General features: G+C 53.9%; 1 protein-coding gene across 4 annotated transcripts in view; it reads left to right on the top strand.

Annotated features, from left to right (window-relative positions):
* The window catches only part of CACNA1I (calcium voltage-gated channel subunit alpha1 I), a 116069-nt gene that overhangs the window by 20617 nt on the left and 76900 nt on the right, over positions 1 to 18552 (top strand). For 3 of the 4 annotated variants that reach the window (XM_032346217.1, XM_032346215.1, XM_032346214.1), the window contains 2 exons: positions 9983 to 10094; positions 11880 to 12013. In XM_032346217.1, the coding sequence (XP_032202108.1) occupies positions 9983 to 10094; positions 11880 to 12013 (246 nt within the window). The remainder of the gene's footprint in view (positions 1 to 9982; positions 10095 to 11879; positions 12014 to 18552) is intronic. The other variant, XM_032346216.1, reaches the window with a different exon arrangement.

The following is an 18552-nucleotide window of genomic DNA, read 5'->3' as shown; positions in this document are numbered from 1 at the left end:
AGGTTTCCTGTGGCCAAATAAACTTGGGTTTGAACCCTTGAGCTGCCATTTATAAGAGCATCACGTTTTCAACGCCTTCCCATACACCTACGCATCCATCTCCCCATTCGCCTGTCCGTCTATCCATCCATCCATCCATCCATCCATCTCTCCATCTCTTCATCCATTCATCTGCCCATCAACCCATCATCCGTCTACCTAACCTTTACCTTCATGCATTCATTCCCCCCTCCCAGACCATGAACCCATTCATTCATCCATAGACCCGAGGCCCCACCCCCACGCTCCTGTCCATCCATCTATCAACCCATCCACTCACCCATCCATTCACCTGTGTGGCAGATACTGGTTGATCAGCACACCTGCCCCAGTCTCCCATCCACCCTGCCACCCACCTGTTCAATGTCCACTCAAGCCCTCCTCTTATACATTGTTGACAAGGCTTTTTGTACCTGACTTGTTCTCCTCACCTTCTAGGCTGTGGGTTCCATGTTCCATTCATACCTGTCTCTTCTTTAGGCCATGGTCCTCAGCCCTGCACATAGTAGGTGTGCAGCGAAGCTTTCAGTGACAGGCACCCTAGCAAGCGAGGTGGGAGGTGGAGGGTGTGTGGACAGAGATGAGGCTGACCGAGAGAACTTACACAAGGGGTCTTCAGTGTCAAGCCAAGGAGTTTGGAAATTCCGGAAGGCAGTGGGAGCCATGGAAGGCCTCTGGTTCTGGAGGAACCCTCTGGGTATGATTCAGATCAGGGGCGAGGGAGAACAGCCTGCCTGGGGCCGTGGAGGTGCAGAATTGCATCTGGAGGGGAGAGATTTAGGTGGTGAAACGGACAGGTTTCTGAGAGGCACAAGGGGTTCAACCCCCTCTGAGGGGGAGGGAGCCTCTGGACGGTTCTCCTCTGGACAACATCCAGCATTGGTGGTGGTTGGGGAAGATCATTCACTGGGGTTGAGAAAGCAGAAAACTTGGTGATCTGGGGAGAATAGGACCTACTCTGTTATGATGAATTTGAGGGTCCCAGAGACATCCTAGAAGGTGTCTCTGTTGCTTGGCAGTGAGTGGGCCCAGGGCTGGGACAGATTTTTGGACGTGGTCGGCTTGCCGACCCTCATACTGGCAGAGTTGTGGCCGTGGGAGTAGGTGTGTGGTTAAGGAGAGGAGAGGGGAGACCAGAGGGTGGGGAGCATTTGAGGGACACAGCCAAGAAGTAGGAGGAGGACCTGCCTAGGTCCTTGTGGTGTCCTTGGGGCCCAAGAGGAAGAGAGTTTTTAGAATAAGGATCTTCACCTGGGGTTCTTGAACTTGGATGGGGACAGGTTGCATGTTTGTTTCCATCGGTGTCTCAGTGAAATTGAGCCTTTCTGTTGTGACGGAGGTGAGAGACTGCGGGGTGAGTATGGGCAGCTCCTGTGACTCACTAGTGGTGATCGCCTGTCCCGCTGGGGTGGTTGTGGACTTCCTCGGGACTCTAAGCTCGCACATATCTGACCAGCTGCTGGCTCTGGCTCTTCGTGTCGATAATGGATCTCGTGTGGTGCACCATCCCCAGTTTTTTTTTTTTTTAATGTTTTGACAACTATTTTAACATAACTGGCTTCCTTCCTTTCTAATTCTAGGCATTAAAAAAATATATGCATTGAAAATGTGATTGCGAGAAGGGGCTCGTGAACTTCCCTGGGGGTCCGGAAAAGCCTCAGAACTGCTTTTGCAGGAGAGTGGGCTGGCCGTGCCCAGGGCTGCTGGCCAGATGGACGAAGAGGAGGGTGCCCGAAGGGCTGTGGCACTCCGTGGGAGTGTATATGTGGGGCCCTCCCTGTGTGGTCACTGGCAGGCAGGGGAGACGTGTGGTGGAGGACAGGCCCCCAGGAGACCGAGCAAGAATGTCTGTGTCTCCACCAAGTGTCTGCTTGTGTTTCTGGAGGGCAGGGACTGTGTCTTCTTCATGTGGGGTTCCCAGAGCCATGGTGGGCCAGACCTGGGGGGGGTCTCGGTGAAGGGGTGCAGAGTGAAGGGACAGGGAGTGATGGATGTTAAAAGGGAGAAGAGGGGGGTAGAGGGTGGGAAAAGAGGGTGCAAATCCCTCCAGCACAGAAATCCCTCCTTTGGGTCCTTGATACCTCCAGGTGATGGGGACCTCACTCCTTTCTGAGGCTGCTGGCTCATGGGCAGCTGTTCCAGGTAGAGCTCTGGGCACAGAGGGGGATGGATACCCTCTGCCCTGAGTCAGCACAGCCTGGTTGGTGGTGAGAAACCAGGACAGACCACATTCAGTTTGATAGTTAATATAATGGGGAGGGTGACATCCGAGACATTGTGAGGGCTTGGGGGAGCATCTGTACCTCCTGCCCAGGACTCCAGGAGGGTTTCTGGTGGCACACCTTCTTTGCAGGTGTGCTCTTGAGGCTGGATCAGCCCCCAGCCTGTGGGATCCTGGGCCCCAGCGGGCTGCCCCGCCCTCCCCTTTTCATCAGCGGGGGCTGAAGCCTCCTTGGCTGGAGTTCCCATCCCATGGACCGTCCGCCCTGGGTTTTCTTCCAAGCTGGCAGCCCCTGTTCCCTCGCCTCCCCCACTCCGGCTGTCTGCACTGGGCACCGAGGCCTGCTGGGCATCTGGGAATCAGAGACTTTGGCCAAATTCAATGCATTCTCAAATTAAGGGGCCTCTAAGAAGTGGGATTGGGGGCAGGGAATGAAGGGAGTGCTCACTCCCTCATCTGGACCCTCTAAGTGTTCTCAGCCCACCAAGACTCTAGCATAGAAGCAGAACCATTTCAGCCCAGGCAGGGCTGTGTGTCATGTGGGGAGCTCCCCACTGCTGGAGGCATGTAAGTAGAGAGGTCTAGGACCATCTGCCTAGCAAGTCTGTCCACTTTATGGAGGAGCTTTTTGTCCCAGCTCAATCCCTGTGTGACCTTTGGCAAACATCTGGACCTTCATTTTTGTGTCTGTGAAGTGGGTGTAACAATGTCTGCCATGCCTAGCTCCCAAGGTTGCTATGGGCATGGGAGGAATGAATCCTTTTTTTTTTTTTTTTTTTTTTGGAGAGGGAGAGAGAGAGTCCGAAGCAGGCTCAATGCCCAATGAGAAGCCCGAGGTGGGGCTCAATCTCTAAGCTTTGAGATCATGACCTGAGCCGAAATCAAAGTTGGACACTTACCTGACCGAACTACCCAGGCGCCCCAGGAGGAACAAATCCTTAAACAAACAGGAGACAGGAGATATGATGGTGGGAGGTTCAAATCCCTCACTAGCTTGGCCTCAGCAAATCAGTCGTTCTCTCCCGTGCAGGGTTGTGATGAAGGCTGACATGGCGATGGGGGTGCGGTCTGTGACAGTGACCACCCCAGCAGGTGCTTGTGTGGTTTTCATTGTTGCCTTTTATTTTTCCTTATAGCAATTGCCCTTCATCATGTTTTGTTGTCCCCACTCCTCTTCCTTTTTTTAAAAAAGATTTTATTTATTTATTTGACAGGATTTTATTTATTTATTTAATTTATTTATTTGACAGAGAGGCAGGCAGAGAGAGAGGAGGAAGCAGGCTCCCTGTTGAGCAGAGAGCCCGACGCGGGGCTCGATCCCAGGACCCTGGGATCATGTCCAGAGCAGAAGGCAGAGGGTTTAACCCACTGAGCCTCCAAGGTGCCCCCCCCACTCCCCTTTTTAAGTAGGCTCCACACACAGCCTGGAGCCCCACTCGGGGCTCAAACTCATGCCCCTGAGATCAAGACCTGAACTGAGATCAAGGGTTGGGAGCTTAGCTGCTGAGCCACCCAGGCGCCCCTTTGTTGCCCTTTTTAATGTTTGTGTCCGGCTCAGGGCATTTTCCCGTAGCAATATACTCCAGTGACCGCACTCAGGCCAACAAGAACTTCTCCAAAAGATGGAGAGCGCCCGGCAAGCTCCCTCACGCCCCACCCTGGAAGGGCGCTCCCCCGCAATGTCACCACTGCTCTGAGCTCCATCACTGCCAGGTTTGCTTTGCCTGATTTTCCACACGCTTTTTGCCCTTGCCCAGCTTCTGCTCCCCAGCGTTAGGCCTCTGAGCTCCGTCTCTGCCTTTGTGCCTGTCGGTGGTTTGCTCTTTGTCGTGGCTGGGGGACGTTCCATGAATGGCCGTGCCACTGGCTTTCTCAGCTTCGGCACTGCTGACCCGTGGGGCTGGAGAATTTTTCCTGTGCGTTGTAGGATGTCCGTCAGCGTCTCTGGTCTTCACCCATTAGATGCCAGTGCCCTGCTTCCCCCTACTGGGGCGATCAAAAATGTCTCTAGACATGGCCACCTGTCCCCCAGGGGTCAGAATCATTCCTGGTTGAAATTTGCTGCCCGACTCATTCTCCTGATGACGCATACTTGGGCCATTACGGATGCTGTGAGCATTCTGCCACAGGCCTTTGTGCGGACTTCTGTCAGAATTTCTCTGGGGTGCACACCCAGGAGTGGCCCTGCTGGCTCCTAACAGGGGCCTCTGCTTCACTTCAGTAGATGCCAAACAGCTTTCCAGAGTGGTTTTTGCTTATAAGACAGGTTAAATGAATCAGTTCACGAATCTAGATCATAGTTGTCATTCAGAATGGTAGCCACACACTGCGGCCGGGCCCTAGGACAAGGACGTGCTCTGGGGACCTCGAGGATGGGTGTTAGCCTGGTTCATCTCAGAGCCCTGATGCACGGGCCAGGATACAGCAGGTGCTCTGTGGAGGCCTGTGGATCTGGCCTTGGAGAAGCCGTCCTAAGAACTGGGATCTGGAACCTCAGGCCTCAGCCTTTGAGGACGGGAGGCCTGAGCTCCTATCCTGGGACACACTGAGGACCAGTAAGGGAAGGACCCCCATGTCAGGGCTGGCTCACCTTCCCTGCCTCTCTGGTCCAGGATGATGCCGCTTCCAGCCTTTCCTTCCACTTGATTTATTTAGACAACTGAGGTGCACCCTGGGAAATGGATTAGATTTCAGATTTGACAAAAATAAAAACAAATTTGGCTGCCTCAGCCAAACCCAGCGCTCATGCCCCCACCCCCCCCTCCCAGAGCCCTCCGAATTACAGAAACTGTGACTGTCATCTGGGCCTACTGGATGGAGGGTGGTGGTCACCATGGTAACCGTGCTGGCCTCCGGCTCTGGCTCCTGGAGAGGACACTGCCCCGAGGGGCCTGCTGGGGCGTCAGGTACTGTCCCTCCAGCCGGTCACTCTTCTCCCCAGGAAGTGGCAGGTTCGAGGAGGCCTTTGGCCTGGTGGGCTTCCCAGGTGACCCTGTCCCTCCAGTTTTCGAGACAGCGGCTGGGACGTGGAGTGGAGTGATGACAGTGGTTCCGCCGGACTTCTCACTGACTGGGGACCTTGAGACCAGCACCCAGCACCCTCCCCCTACAGGCTTGCTCTCCCAGTAGCCCTGCCTCCTAGCCATACGTGTCGTCCTTCCTGACTCCCAGCTCCCCTGTGACCCTGGTCCAATCGGGAGGAGATGATGTGGGTGAGAATTAAAAAGCAAATATTCCACCGAGCACATGCCGGTCGAGGGCCTCTCGTGTTCCAGGCTCCATGTCTGGGGTGGAGGGGGGGCAGGGCACAGGGCTGGGAACACAGGATTAGGAGTCTGCGGGGCGGGGGGGCTGGGGGGAAGCAGATTCAAATCCCGCCACTGTCACATGGCAGCTGTGTGACCTTCAACAGCTGTGGCAGGAGCCCTTGGAGCCACAGCTCCTTCTCAACTTCCTCCTCTATAAGATGGGGATAATGGCAGCACTTGCCAGTTCTAGGGGACTTTGCTGAAGTTTCGGGAGGGGGTTGCTCAGTGTTGCCTGGCCTGAACTGATTGATTCTTTTTAGAAGGCTGTTAGTGAAGATTCGGCCCTTGGGCGGCAGACACGGGTCCGAGAGGCTGTCATAGCCTCTCATCTTCTTCACTCAAGGTCATGCTAGGTAGTCAGCAGGCAGGGAGAGCAGGGGATTTCAGTCCTCTGCCGGTGACTTGGCTTTCCCCTACCAAGCCAAAGGATGGGAAACCCTGGTCCCTGTTATGGGAGAGGCTGACAAAGAGGGCTTTCTGTGCCACCCACTGCGTGACGAGCCCTGGGCCCGAGCCCATGGCTGCACAGGTTCTCTGTTTTGGGGCAAGTGCTTGTTGGAGGGTTTAAATGAGATAGTGCGAGCTGTTTGATTGGAAGGTGCTTTGGCAAACAGACATTACAGCGCACTTGAGAAATGTTTCATCGCTGCTGCTGCCCCGGGGCCAGCACACAGCAGGCGCTCAGTATGTGCTCATGGATTCGCTGTTGGGCTCTGAGGGCCATGGGAGGCGCGGCCAGCAGAGCAGGGGGAAAGGGTGGGGGCTGGCTGTAGTGGAGGCTGAGGTTTCTGCCGGGGCCGGGGGTGGGGTGTGGTGCCTCTGCAGCCCCCAAGAACCCTTCGTTTCTTTTGAAGGGCTGTGAAGGATGAATAGGAGTTTGCCCGCAGCCGGGGGGGTGGGGGTCTGGGAAGGTTTTGTCTGCCAAGGAAGCTTCGTTGGGTGGCCATTGATCTGTTCCCCCATCCCTGTTCCTCTGAGGTGCCCGCGGCTGCCTGTCTTGGGTCGAATCTCCTGGCTAAGCTGAGCAGGTGTGATACCTGCGAGCCTGGACCTTTGGGGAAAGATGGGGTTTTGGTGTCTCTTTGAAATCCAGCCTTGGCTCAGGGACCCCCTCTGTTGTCTGAGGGTCCCTTTTGCTCCTGGCTCGCTGTGTTGCAAGGAAGGTTCTCTGTCCCTCAGTTTCCCATCTGTGCAGTGGGGGATTGGAGCAGTTCCTTCCTGCAGACTTTGGTGGGACTGTTCTCTGACAAGGTACTCTGGCAGGGGTGAGGGCCTGGCCAATGAAGCAGGGCAGGTGATGGGGTCCCCGCCGCATGGTCTCAGGCGCTATGTGGTGGCTTTGAGCCTCGCTGTGAGAGGCAGCGGGCGTCATGGAAGACTCTTGGCCCTTGTGGAGCCAGCACTCAAGTCTTGGCCTGCCCTGTTACCTAGAAATCCTGACTGCCCTCTTGGGGCCTCTGTCCTCCCTCAAACGGCCCTGGAACCTCGGAGTTGTGCCAGTGTTATGTTCCTCGCCGCTTATGACTAATGGTGGAAATATGAGGCATGGGGCCAGGCCACGGACTTCCGCAGCCTGGAGACCTTGACTCCCTCTGACAGTCCTCCGTCCCCACGTTGCGGGGTCTGGTTCGGCTGCAAGGAGGGCTGGTGCCTTTGATCCCTGAGCCAGTGGGGAGCATGTCAGGAACCGTGGGCACCAGTGCCAGCTCTGGCCTGACTTCTGAACCTCCCGGGCTCTTGGAAAGGGCCCAGGTTCCGCCATCTGGGATTTCCCCGAGTGCCTCAGGGCAGGGCTGGGACTGTCCACTTCTGAATGTCTGAGCTGAGCAAGCTAGAGGTGAAAGCACTCCGTCTGCCTCCTCGAGGGACTGTGTGCAGTAGGTGGCAACAGAGGCAGCACCACACAGTGGCTCTGGGCACCACTGAGTCAGGTCCTTTGGGCCGCTTACTGGCTGTGTGACCTTGGGCAGGTCACTCCAGCTCTCCAGGCCTGTTTCCCCATCTGCCCCCAGTGAGAAGTGATGAGAGCCGGGGCCATGTCCCTAGGGACTTGGCACACAGTAGTCGTGGTTACTGCCAAGTTCATTACCGTGGTACAAGCTAGACCAAGTGGATAGGTAGCACTTCCAGAGAGGAGGCTGAGCCACCACTTTGTGAATGGGGAAAGGTGCTTCAAGGGAAGTTTCAAGAAGAAGGGACAAATGAACAGGGCTGTGAAGGATGAGTAGGAGTTTGCCTCGTAGCGACAGTAGAAGTAGAACAAATAGACAGTAGAACATGCAAAAGGTATGTTTGGGGACAGCAAGAAGTTCAGTGCATGCCAAGGCCAATGGGTGGAAGGTAAGGCCAGAAGAATTCGCTGAGTTCAGGGTGTGGGCAGCCTTGGGTGTCAGGCTAAGGAGAGCGCAAGAGCCATGGAAGGTTTTGGAACCGTGGAAGGGCATAATCCGAGCTGGGCTTCAGGCAGATTAATCTGGCAGTGGCCCAATGGCCCGGGGGCAAGCAAAGCAGGTCCTGGTTCTGAATCTCAGCTCTGTTCTTTTCCAGCGGGTGACCTGGGGCAAATCAGCTTCCCCTTTGTGTCTCAGGCTCCTCATTTCTCAGTGGGACTCCAACAGCACTCTGAGAATTAACTGAGATGATGCTTGCAAAGTGCTCAGATCGTACTGGACACACAGCACTCGCCTGGTGACTGTGTGGGGCAGATTGGAGGGGCAGAGATCAGAGCTGGAGGCTGGGAGCTTCAGAACAGTGCCCAGGCGAGAGACACTGGGGATGGTCTGAGACCTCAGGGGAGGGAGGGGGAAGTCACAGGCAGAGACAGACCGTGTATCACAGAGGAGAGCCCTGGCTTGGAGTCCAGCAGGCCTGGGGTGAATCTCAGCTCTGGTACTTCCCAGCTGTGAGACCTAGGCGAGGCCCTTAGTTTCTCTGAGCCTCATTTTCCTCATCTGTACAATGGGCCTGCTGACCTCCATTACTCAGGGCCCCGGTGAGTAAGAAGTGGGGGTTCTGGGCTCCTGGGAGATACCTGCTAAGAGTCCTTTGAACTTGAAGCTGGCGGGGAGGGCAGAGGGAGTCGAGGAGGCAGCTGGGAGGAGAGAAAGTGTGGCAGGCAAGGGGAAAAGCAAGGGGGAAGGGGGATGTTCACTGGTAATTAGAACGCTTGAACTTCAAAAAAGTTAATTAATGACGAGGCTGCTGTTCAGAGCAGTCTCGGGCTAGAAGGGGGTCCTGGCAGGGACTGTGCTTAATTACAGGCTATGGCAGGAGAGTGGTGGTGGGGTGGGGGGCGGGGGTAGGAAGGAGCAGGGCTGGGCCAGGAAGGTCTGAAGGAGAGGTAGGAAGGAAGGCAACATCCCAAGGTGAACGAGGGCCCAGGGATGAGAGGGAGGCCGTTGCCAGGGAAACCAGGTCCATTCTCCGTCAGGCAAGAAGAGGTGTTCACTCCCAGTGGGTGGGGTCTGGTTAGCGTGGCTACATCCCAGTTTAGAGCAAGGGGCCAGGGTTTTCATTTGGAGACACACAAGAATCACAGGATATCAGAATGGTCAGGGCCTGTAGAGATTTACTTATTCATGCAACAGACGTTTACGGAGCTCCTACTAGATGCCTGTCGCTGTTAGAGGGATGAATGCAAAACCCTTGTCCCCTTGGAATGGAGGTTCTGGTTGGGGTAAAGACCACAAGCATGCCAACAAGACAACTTTAGACATAACAGTGTCTTAGAGTCCCTGCCTAAAGCTGGTGGCTGCGCGAGACTTTCTGCCTCGCCGGGCCTCTGGAGACTGAGTTTTATTCCTCTTGGTGCAAAAGCCGGTGAGGGCCTAGGCTCAGATATTCCAGAATCTAGTGAGGAGTTCTAACCCCTGTCGTGGAAGAAGAGGGAAGGACGGGGGTGTCCAGCGCATCCCAGCCACACTGCACAGGCCACCTGTAGGCGCCAGCCCTGGCCCTGGGGCAGACACGGAGGAGGCATAGGTCAGGGGAGGAGAGAGGTGGTCAGAGAGGCAATGATGGTCAGAAGGAGGTGTTCAGAGATGGACAGGCAGGGATAGCCCAGAGATGGCCTGCCAACTGGGTCTCTCTGGATTTCTCATTTCCTGGCCCCAAAGGGAACACTTAGGCTGGGGCAAGGAAATAGGGGAGGGGTCCTCGAGAGCGGGGGCTTGGTAGGATTTGGGTCCTCTGGTGGGTCCCACACCGGCAGCCATGTCTGTTGAGAGGTGGCTAGGCTGGGCTTGTCTCCAAGGGTTTTGAAAACTTGGGCGTTGACCTACTCAGGGGAGGCATCGGGAGGGCACCAGGATATGTGCCTGTATTTGTGGTGGGCGGGGCATTATACTCCAGGGAGCATTCAGCCCTCCCTTGGTTACCCTCTTCCCGACTGTTTTGTCCTTGACTCGCTGTGTACATGGTTTGAATGTGTCAGCATGCTGGTGATCCTGCTGAACTGCGTGACACTTGGCATGTACCAGCCCTGCGACGACATGGACTGCCTGTCCGACCGCTGCAAGATCCTGCAGGTGAGGCGGCCCACTCGGCCTGGCTTGCTACGCCCCGCCCATGAGGCCCCGCCCCCACCGGCCTTGCCCCGCCCGCCTGTCATAACCCGCCCACTAGCTCGGTGCACCACATCTCGCCCTACCTTCCATACCCCGCCCACCCGCCCCGCCCCGCCCCGCCCCGTCCTGTGTGCGGTACTCCGCCCCTTCTGCCATACATTGCCTGCTTGCCCCTGCCCCGCCCTGCCTGCCGCGCTCCTGCCCACCGCGTCGCCTGCTCTCGCTCAACTGGCTGGCCTCTTCATCGTTCGCAAATGATCTTACCCATTCCCCTTCTTGATCCTTTCTCCCCTTCATGCCCTCTATATTTTGGAGCCTCTGCCCTAGTCTAGGCCCCAATCTTCCCAACCGAGCTCCTAGCTTCTCCAAGCCTTCTCCTGGTCTCCCCAATCCCAGACTAACCATACTGCCCCATGCCACTGGAGTGCCCGTGACCCTGACACTCCTCTGCTCAAAGCCTGCCCTTAGCTCCTGGTGCTCTTGGAATGAAGGCTAAACTCTGTAATTTGCTGTCAGTTCCTGTCAGGAGCCAGCCTCCTGTATCTCTCCTGTTCTCATCTCCCTGGCCCACCTGCCATGATCCCATGCAGCGCTTGTCTACCCGTAGTGTAAGGTGTTAGGGTTATACCCATTTTACAGATGTGTATAAACATCCTCATCCCATGTCCTGTCCCTGGAAAAGCCAGATTCCTCCTGGGAGGAGTTGCCTTCTGTGTCTTGTGTTTCCATGGGACTCAGCAGTTCTGAGCTGCCTTCAAGCAGCCCAGGGTCTCAGAATCACCCCCTGGGGCACTTGTTAAAGATACAGACCTGGCCCATCTCAGATCTGCAGAATCAGAATCTCTGGGGTGGTAGTTCCTGGGTCTGAGAGGGTGACAAACTCCTCATCCAGCCCCAGGCCCCTGAGGAGAGTTAGAACCGATTAGCCTCATTGGGTACCAGGCTGGCTTCCCAACCAGCTGGTGAATTCATCAAGGACTCCTTTCTATGTCCGTGACATCCAGCCTCCCTCCCGGCACACAGGAAGTGGGCCCATTTGTTGAACTGACCACAGCCCTCGATGATCTGGAAAGAGGAATTCCACCCAGGCCCTGTGCTCAGGAAATACCTACTCCCTTGTGCCTATACTTAGGGATGCATTTGGGGCCTTCTTTCTAAACAGAGGAAGGCAGCCCTAACACCTGCCCACAGGGGCATCAGGTCTGTTTTGAGAAAGCTCCTTCCACGTGGGCTTTGGAATCAGACAGACCTGAATGTCAGTTCTGATTCTGCCACTTGTGTTCTGCAGTATGTTCTTATGTTCTGGGGCAAGTTGCTTGACCCCTCTGAGTCTGTTTCTGCCCCTAAAATGGGGCTATCCATGGGGTTGCTGTGGGAATTAGGAAAGAGAATGCAGATCGGATATCTAGCCCAGTGCTTGGCTGCTGTTATCAGGGAGAGCCCTTTGCCCTGCCCCCATTAGGGGCCCTTGTCAGTAGACCTGACTTTCGGGAACAAAAGAATGGGCTGTATGACCTTAGGCCTGTTCCTTCCCCTGTCTCTTCACTTGTGAAATGACTCCACTGGACCAGGATCTCTGAGGTTCTCTTCCTGCCCAAGAGGGGATGTCTCCAGGTCTTTTCCATGAAGGACATTTCCTTTATGTCCATGCCTTTGTCCCCACCCCACACTGTGGCTCCAACCCTGTGGTTCTGCTCCAGAGCCTCATACTGTCCCTTGCTTCTTGCCTTCCTCCCATCCCTGCAGGTCTTTGATGACTTCATCTTCGTCTTCTTTGCCATGGAGATGGTGCTCAAGATGGTGGCCCTGGGCATTTTTGGCAAGAAGTGCTACCTTGGGGACACATGGAATCGACTGGATTTCTTCATTGTCATGGCAGGGTAGGTAGTGTATATCACAGGTCTTAGCGTCTGGTGTACACCAGACATAATGTAATTAATCTGTGGGGCTTCTTGGTGTTTATGAGGAGGCTGCATTGGGTAGGGCCTTCCTGGACTCCTGGGGTGGGAGGAATGAGGGCCCTTTGCTGAATGGCTTAGACAGACAGAACTTCCTCCCCTCTCTGGTAAGACATGTGTCCTCCTGCACTGTCTGCTGATACTGGGTCTGTTTCACACTAACTGTAGGACCTTGAGAAAGAAACTTAACCTGAACCTCAGTTTCCTCATCTGTAAAATGGAGCTAAGTATGGCTCTATCAAAATGAGTACCCAATCAATGTTAACTATTACCCTAAATCGCTCAGCAGCTCAGAGACAGCCCCAACTCAGGCACTGTGTGACTCCAAACTGTGGTTATTTCTGTCAAGACACAAACTACAGTCAGAGAGAAGCCAGGTTGCAGGTTAGTCCATTTGGAGCCTCTTGGACCCTTCTTTGTGCCTTATCCCTGCTTTCCTGGGTCAGACTGGGCTGGTGGCTACTCTTGCATTCATCTAACAGCCAAGGGTCGAATGAGCTCCTTCGAAGCACTGTCCTAGGCATGGGGTAGGAAGAACAGCCAGCGCAGAACAGGCCTTGTTCTTCCCAGCTACTGTGCAGGGAGAGACAGCCACCAGCTATGGAGGCGAACGTGCCACACACACAGAGACAAGAGCTCTAGGAGAAGCTCTGTGGTTTTCTGAGAGCATCTCTGAGACAACATGGTGGCTTGGGGGCTTGAGGACTTTCCTGAGGAGGTGACACACAAGAGCGGGAGGACAAGCAGGTGTTCATCGTGCCCGGTAATGGGTCAACAGGGCAGAACTGAGAGGGGCAAGAGGCAGAGGGGGAGAGGGAAAGGCTGGAGGCCTGCGGCTGTGCGCGCGAGTGTGCACGTGTGGGTGTCTGTGACAGTGCGAGTACTCATGTATGTGTGTCAGTGTGTGTGCGTGTGTGCGTGCTTGCATGCAAGGTGCCCCTGGGACAGGGCAAGCAGGGAGGACAGGCACCCAGCCGAGATGGGAAATCAGTGTATGCTGAAATCCACAGGGATGTTCTGAAATGAAATGATTTGTCCACCAGTGTTTAAAAAAAACATTACACCTCTGCTCAGCAGGCTTTCCTGAGAACAGAGTTCAACTTCACCACCACCCTGTCAATTACTTGGACCTTGCTGGAAGCTGTGCTGGGTTCATATGGTTTCTCGTGAACTGTGTCCCTCCCGTGGTCAAGTCTTTCATTCTCCTTCTCATTTTGCTTTGGCTGGAGGCCATCCTTAAGTCGTTTGTTGTTGTTTTAAAGACAAGGTGTTTGGATAGTGTAATTTTTCAGAGTTGTCTCTCTAAACCTACATTCCTTTGATCTTCTTGTGCGAAGGACAGTTTTTGTCTGCTTCACTCTGGAATCATAATTTCTCTCCTCAGAGCCCTGCATGTGGTCCCATTGAAATCCACAAGCTCGAATTGCGGGTGAGTCCAGGACAGGTCTGACTCCTCTTCCTGGCTGTTTCCCTGCCAGATCCTTGTAGGGTTTTCTCCTCACCTTCAGAATTCAGACAGTTCACTAGGGCAAGTTTAGGTATAGAACTGCTCCCCATGGAGCCTTTAGAACTGGTATTTTCCTTCACGTCAAAAATATATATATATATATTTCTTTTATTGGCTTTTTGGGTTTTGTCCATTCTTCTCTGCTGCCTGCTGGCAGTCCCATGAAGTGGATATTTCCCTCCTGTATCTGTTCTCTGCATTTACCCTCTTTTCCCTCAAAGGTTTCATCTATACTAGAGGAGAATTTGTTGACTTGTCTTCTGAGTCACCAACGATGTCCTTTCTTCAAGTTACTGCCCCTCCTGGAATCATTCCTCTCCCCTGTGTCTTGTTAATTCCCAAGATCATTTCTTGTTCCTGGATTTCTCAGACCCATTCTTGTTTTATGGGTGTGATATTCGTTCGACTCTCATCTTATGGATACGAAGTAGGCTTCTTAACAGTCCTTTCCTGACCTTGAAGTCAAAGTATAATCCCCAAAGAGTTTAAAAAAAAGAAAAATGACCTGCACACAAATCTTAAAAGGCACGTGATTTAGCCCTGTCTTAATGAGGAACTGGCAAGTTGGTAGTCGGCAGAATTAGGAAAACAGGCATTGGAGAGAAAATGTGGGGATGAGAGAGTTAGGTTGGAATCAAAACTGGTTAACGACCTATAGGGTCATAAAACGATAACTTGGGTTATCTTTTCTGTTGTGCAGAAATCACTTACAAAACTGCAGGTTAATGTGATTCCACAGCAGCCAGACCTTTAATTAACAGTCAATAGTGAACAAAACCAAGGGATATTCCCCCTGATAGTGAAGTAATCTTTAGCTGGGTCTGTTAAGTAATGCTCCTAAATGACACGGTGAGAAATACTGACCTCCCTGTGCCTTACTTCCAGGTTTTAGGATAATTGTTCTTGACTCCTGCTTGGGGGAAGGCATTTGCTTTGCCGGTTCCACTCAGTGCCTCCTACGAGCACCCCCACCTTGCCCTTTTGACTTGAAGAGTCTCTGTTGCTTACTGAGTTCCCCCCTCTGCACAATTAAAACACTGAAAATCCAAGCTGAGCAGAGTGAGGACTGGCAAGGTCTCTGGTATCTTCTCTCAGTCCTTAGGTGGGGTCCATAGGCCAGCATCCCGCTGGGCAGGTGTGGGGTCGGTGGGGGGGGGGTGGGGGCAGCTAGAGAGAGCAAGGGCTGCACGCATGCGCAGCCACAGGGGTTGGGGGGGCATGCTGGGTTTAATGCTCTGCTAGGTCACCGTTTTGAAATTCCTTCTAGATTTTGAAGGGGGGCCCTGCATTTACATTTAGCACTGGGTTCCACAAATTATATAGCTGGTCCTGGTTGGGGGGAGGTTCAATGGAGACTTTTTTCCTAGAGTCATGAACACATGTGGGTGACCCAGACCTGTCTTGTTCTCAAGGTCGTCCTTGTCTTTTGTGCCTAGGGATGGTGTGGGTGCGGAGGGCAGGCTGGGAAGCCACACCCCGAGGCTCCACAGCCCAGCTCCCCAGTCGCAGCCCCGCTTGGTGCTGTAAATGTTAGGTTTCCTGAGTAACGGGCCTGACATCCCGAGGACGTTTTCTTCCTTCCTGCTCCTCCCCTTCCCCAAATTACTGGCTCCTTTTTCAAGCTGTGGAGGAGACAGTCTCCACGCTGGAAGGTTCCTTCGAGGTCAGAGCCTTCACCTCCACATCCAGTCAGCCCCTGCTCGCATGCTGTCGCTGTGGGGAACTCACCTAGCGGCTGATACCAAATGGGGACAGCCCGATGTGCTAGAAAATTCTTTCTTTCACTGAGCCAAATTTGTCTTCCTGTAGCTCCCATCTGCTGGGAACATTCATTCACTTGTTTGTTTAAAAAAATCAGTATTTATTGAGCACCTACTACATGCCGGGCCTTGGGTTGAACAAGACAGATGCCATTATGATCTCATGGTTTAGAAAACAGATGTAAAACAGAGAATATGATGCTAAGTGAATTCGAAATTGGATCAGGGCTGTTGCAAGGAAGTGCAGAGGTCCATGATGTTGTGGAACGGGGACCTGATTTACCCAGGGGGGTGGTGGGTGCCCCCTGAAGAAGAGCGGCCCTGGCGGGGAATAAGAGCTGAACGGGCAGAGGATGAAGGCAGAGTGTCTAAAGGGGAGGGGACGGCCTGCAGAGGGCCCCCAGGGCTGTCGGGGAAGGCGTGTGAGGGGAATTTGGGAGCCTAAGGATCCTGGGGAGGGTGGGCAGGTGCTAAAAGATGGGGACAGAGAGGGAGGCAGGGGCCTGATAGCAGAGGGGGCCCAGAACCCGCAGGGGAGGTCATCTCTGACAGACTCACGACGTCCTTCAGAATTTGGAAGGCGGTTCCTTTCCTCCTTGAGGCTCCCTCTCATTTTCCTTTTCCTTTCCTTTTTTTTTTTTTTAAAGATTTTATTTATCTGAGAGAGAATGAGAGAAAGAGAGCACAAGTAGGGGGAGGGGGAGAGGGGGAGAGAGCGAGAGGAGCAGACCCCCTTCTGGGCAAAGAGCCCAATGCAGGGCTCGAATCCCAGGGCCCTGAGATCATGACCTGAGCTGAAGGCAGATTCTTAACTGACTGAGCCACCCAGGCGCCCTCCCTTTCTTCACATGGAATGTCCCCAACACCTGCCACCATTGGTCAGAGGACAGCCGAGGCCACCTCATCTGCTGGGCTCATTTGAGGCTGTCACGGTGCCTGGCCTGGGGTAGGTCCCCAAACTCCCAGTGACAGCTCACGGGGCAGAGAGAATGGGCTGTCCTTGTCCCCGTGCCATGTGGTGCCCTGTTGGGCGGCTGTGCTCCCTGCCACGCCCTTTGTGTTCACTTTCCAAGCCAGGTCTCTCCTACCCTGGAACTAGACACAGTTGACCTTTTCTTAACCCAAGTACCAAACTTTGCGTGTTTTGCCATTAATCTTCTCTTACAGTGATCCCTTGGAGTCCTGATTCAATCACTCATTACACTTACTTCCTGTGCTTGATCTGCTCAGGAGAGCGAGCCTTGGGGCACCTTGCTAGAGACTCTCTTTCAGTGTGGGACAAACCTCCAGTAAATATGGGTTATGCTTGAACCCACCTCACTGTCTTATCTGAACTACACCTTTCTGCTCTTGTCTATTAGGAAGTCATGAAATAGTCAATGGCGTTACTGTTGAACTTGAGATATTCTTTATGTCTCTATCTCTCTCGGTGCGTTGTGCTGGTACTTCTACCTCCTCCCCCAACCAAAAACCTGAATGGCCATTGCCATCTGTGGGGAGGGGCCTGGGCACTTCTGTTAAAATCTTCCCCAGGAATTCCAGTGATGATTTTCTTAGGTGAACCAGGGCTGGGAGACTGGGCTGCAGGGACCTCTCCAGAATGAGGCTGAGGCAGAGTCTTGCCAAGGGCATGGCTGGTGAGGACCCCGTCTTGGATGAATGCAGGGAACAGAAGCTGCCTTGAGTCAGAAAGCTCTTGAAAACTTCCAACTGTGATGGCATCCCAGAGAGGGCATCGGTGTAGGAAAGTGACGAAGCTAATGGATGACCACAAGCAGACCAGGAATAGGCAACCAACCTCTCCACTCCTCAGACACATGCACAGCCTTGCCCCCCTTCTCAGTGCTCCTCAAAGTTCAAGGAGCAACAGGATCTCTAGGTGGGTGGGGGGGGTCCATGTTAAAATGCAGGTTCCCGGGCCTCCCACCCCAAGGATCCAGACCCAGGGATCTGGGTATGGAGGACCTAGGAATTTGTGTTTTAACCAAACACCCGGCTGGCCCCAGTGCAGGTGCTCTCACTCATTTGACCCTCAAGATGCCCTTGACCGGGAGAGCTTCCAGTGGAGATGACGATTCCCAGTTCTGGGAAAGAAGCGCGAGGAGGGCCCCGTCTCTGGTCTGGGGCCGGGATCTGAGTGTTATGACAGATCGTGACAGGCAGACGTACCTCATGAACAGAACTGTGGGGACCCCCGCTAGGAATTTCTTATCATCATTAAAAATATTAACACAGATAGCAGTAATGTCAGTAACTCAGCCCCTCAGCCGGAGAGCGAGAAGGAGGGGCTGCTCTGTGTCCATCAGACCCTGGGAACCTCTTTTCGAGCGCGAGTGAGCACACACAGGGAACAGCTTGCCCATCCTGACTTTTACAGGCTCTGGGGAAACAAAATGTCAATAAGAATTGTTCCTCAACCCCAGACTGGAGCTTTCTAAAAAGAGCAGGCAGGCACGTCCCCTCTGCAGTTGCTTGCTGGGAGGTCCTTTTGTCCGAAGTGCCCGTCCGTGGTTCTTTAGAAAGCAAAGGGAATTGAATCTTCCTCGGCTCCATCTGGGGTGTGATAAAAAGTAAGAACATCTACTGTTTGCCGAGTGCGCACTGCGGGGCCAAGCTGGGCATTTGCTGGTTTCATCTTCAGACTGCCTCTGCGAGGGACGGACCGTGGTGAGTTGCATTTCACAGATGAGGCACGGTAGCAGGGAGAGACCTGCCCACGGTCACGGGCTGGTAAGGGAAAGGGCTGGAAGGTGAACCCAGGGAGCGAGGCTCCAGAGGCTGGAGTTGAGTCCTGGTTTTGTTTAACTTGCTGGGAAGCATTTGGCTGCAAGTAACAGAAGACTCAATCAGCGGTGGCTCGAGGAAATCCTGGGGTGTTTTTTCCAACATAACATGAAGTTCTGAAGCCGATGCGTGCTGATGATGGCTCTGTGATGTGGGGGCTAATGTCTGTGATTTTCCAGGCCTTCCTTTCATGGTCACAAGGTAGCTGCTGAAGCTGTGGGCTTCGTGCCTGCCTCGAAGGAGGGAAGGATGAAAGGAAACAGGGCTGTGCCAGTCGTGCCTGTCCACTTGGATCAGGAAGACATTTTCTTTCCTAGATCTTTCCTCCGTGCTAGCACACTTGGCCAGAACTGGGTCTTGTGGCCACGTTTAGCTGCAGGGATAGCCAGCAAAATAGAAAACATCATTGA

The sequence above is a fragment of the Mustela erminea genome, chromosome 6, assembly GCF_009829155.1.
Source record: "Mustela erminea isolate mMusErm1 chromosome 6, mMusErm1.Pri, whole genome shotgun sequence".
NCBI lineage: Eukaryota > Metazoa > Chordata > Mammalia > Carnivora > Mustelidae > Mustela > Mustela erminea.
This window is presented reverse-complemented; position numbering and strand designations above follow the sequence as displayed.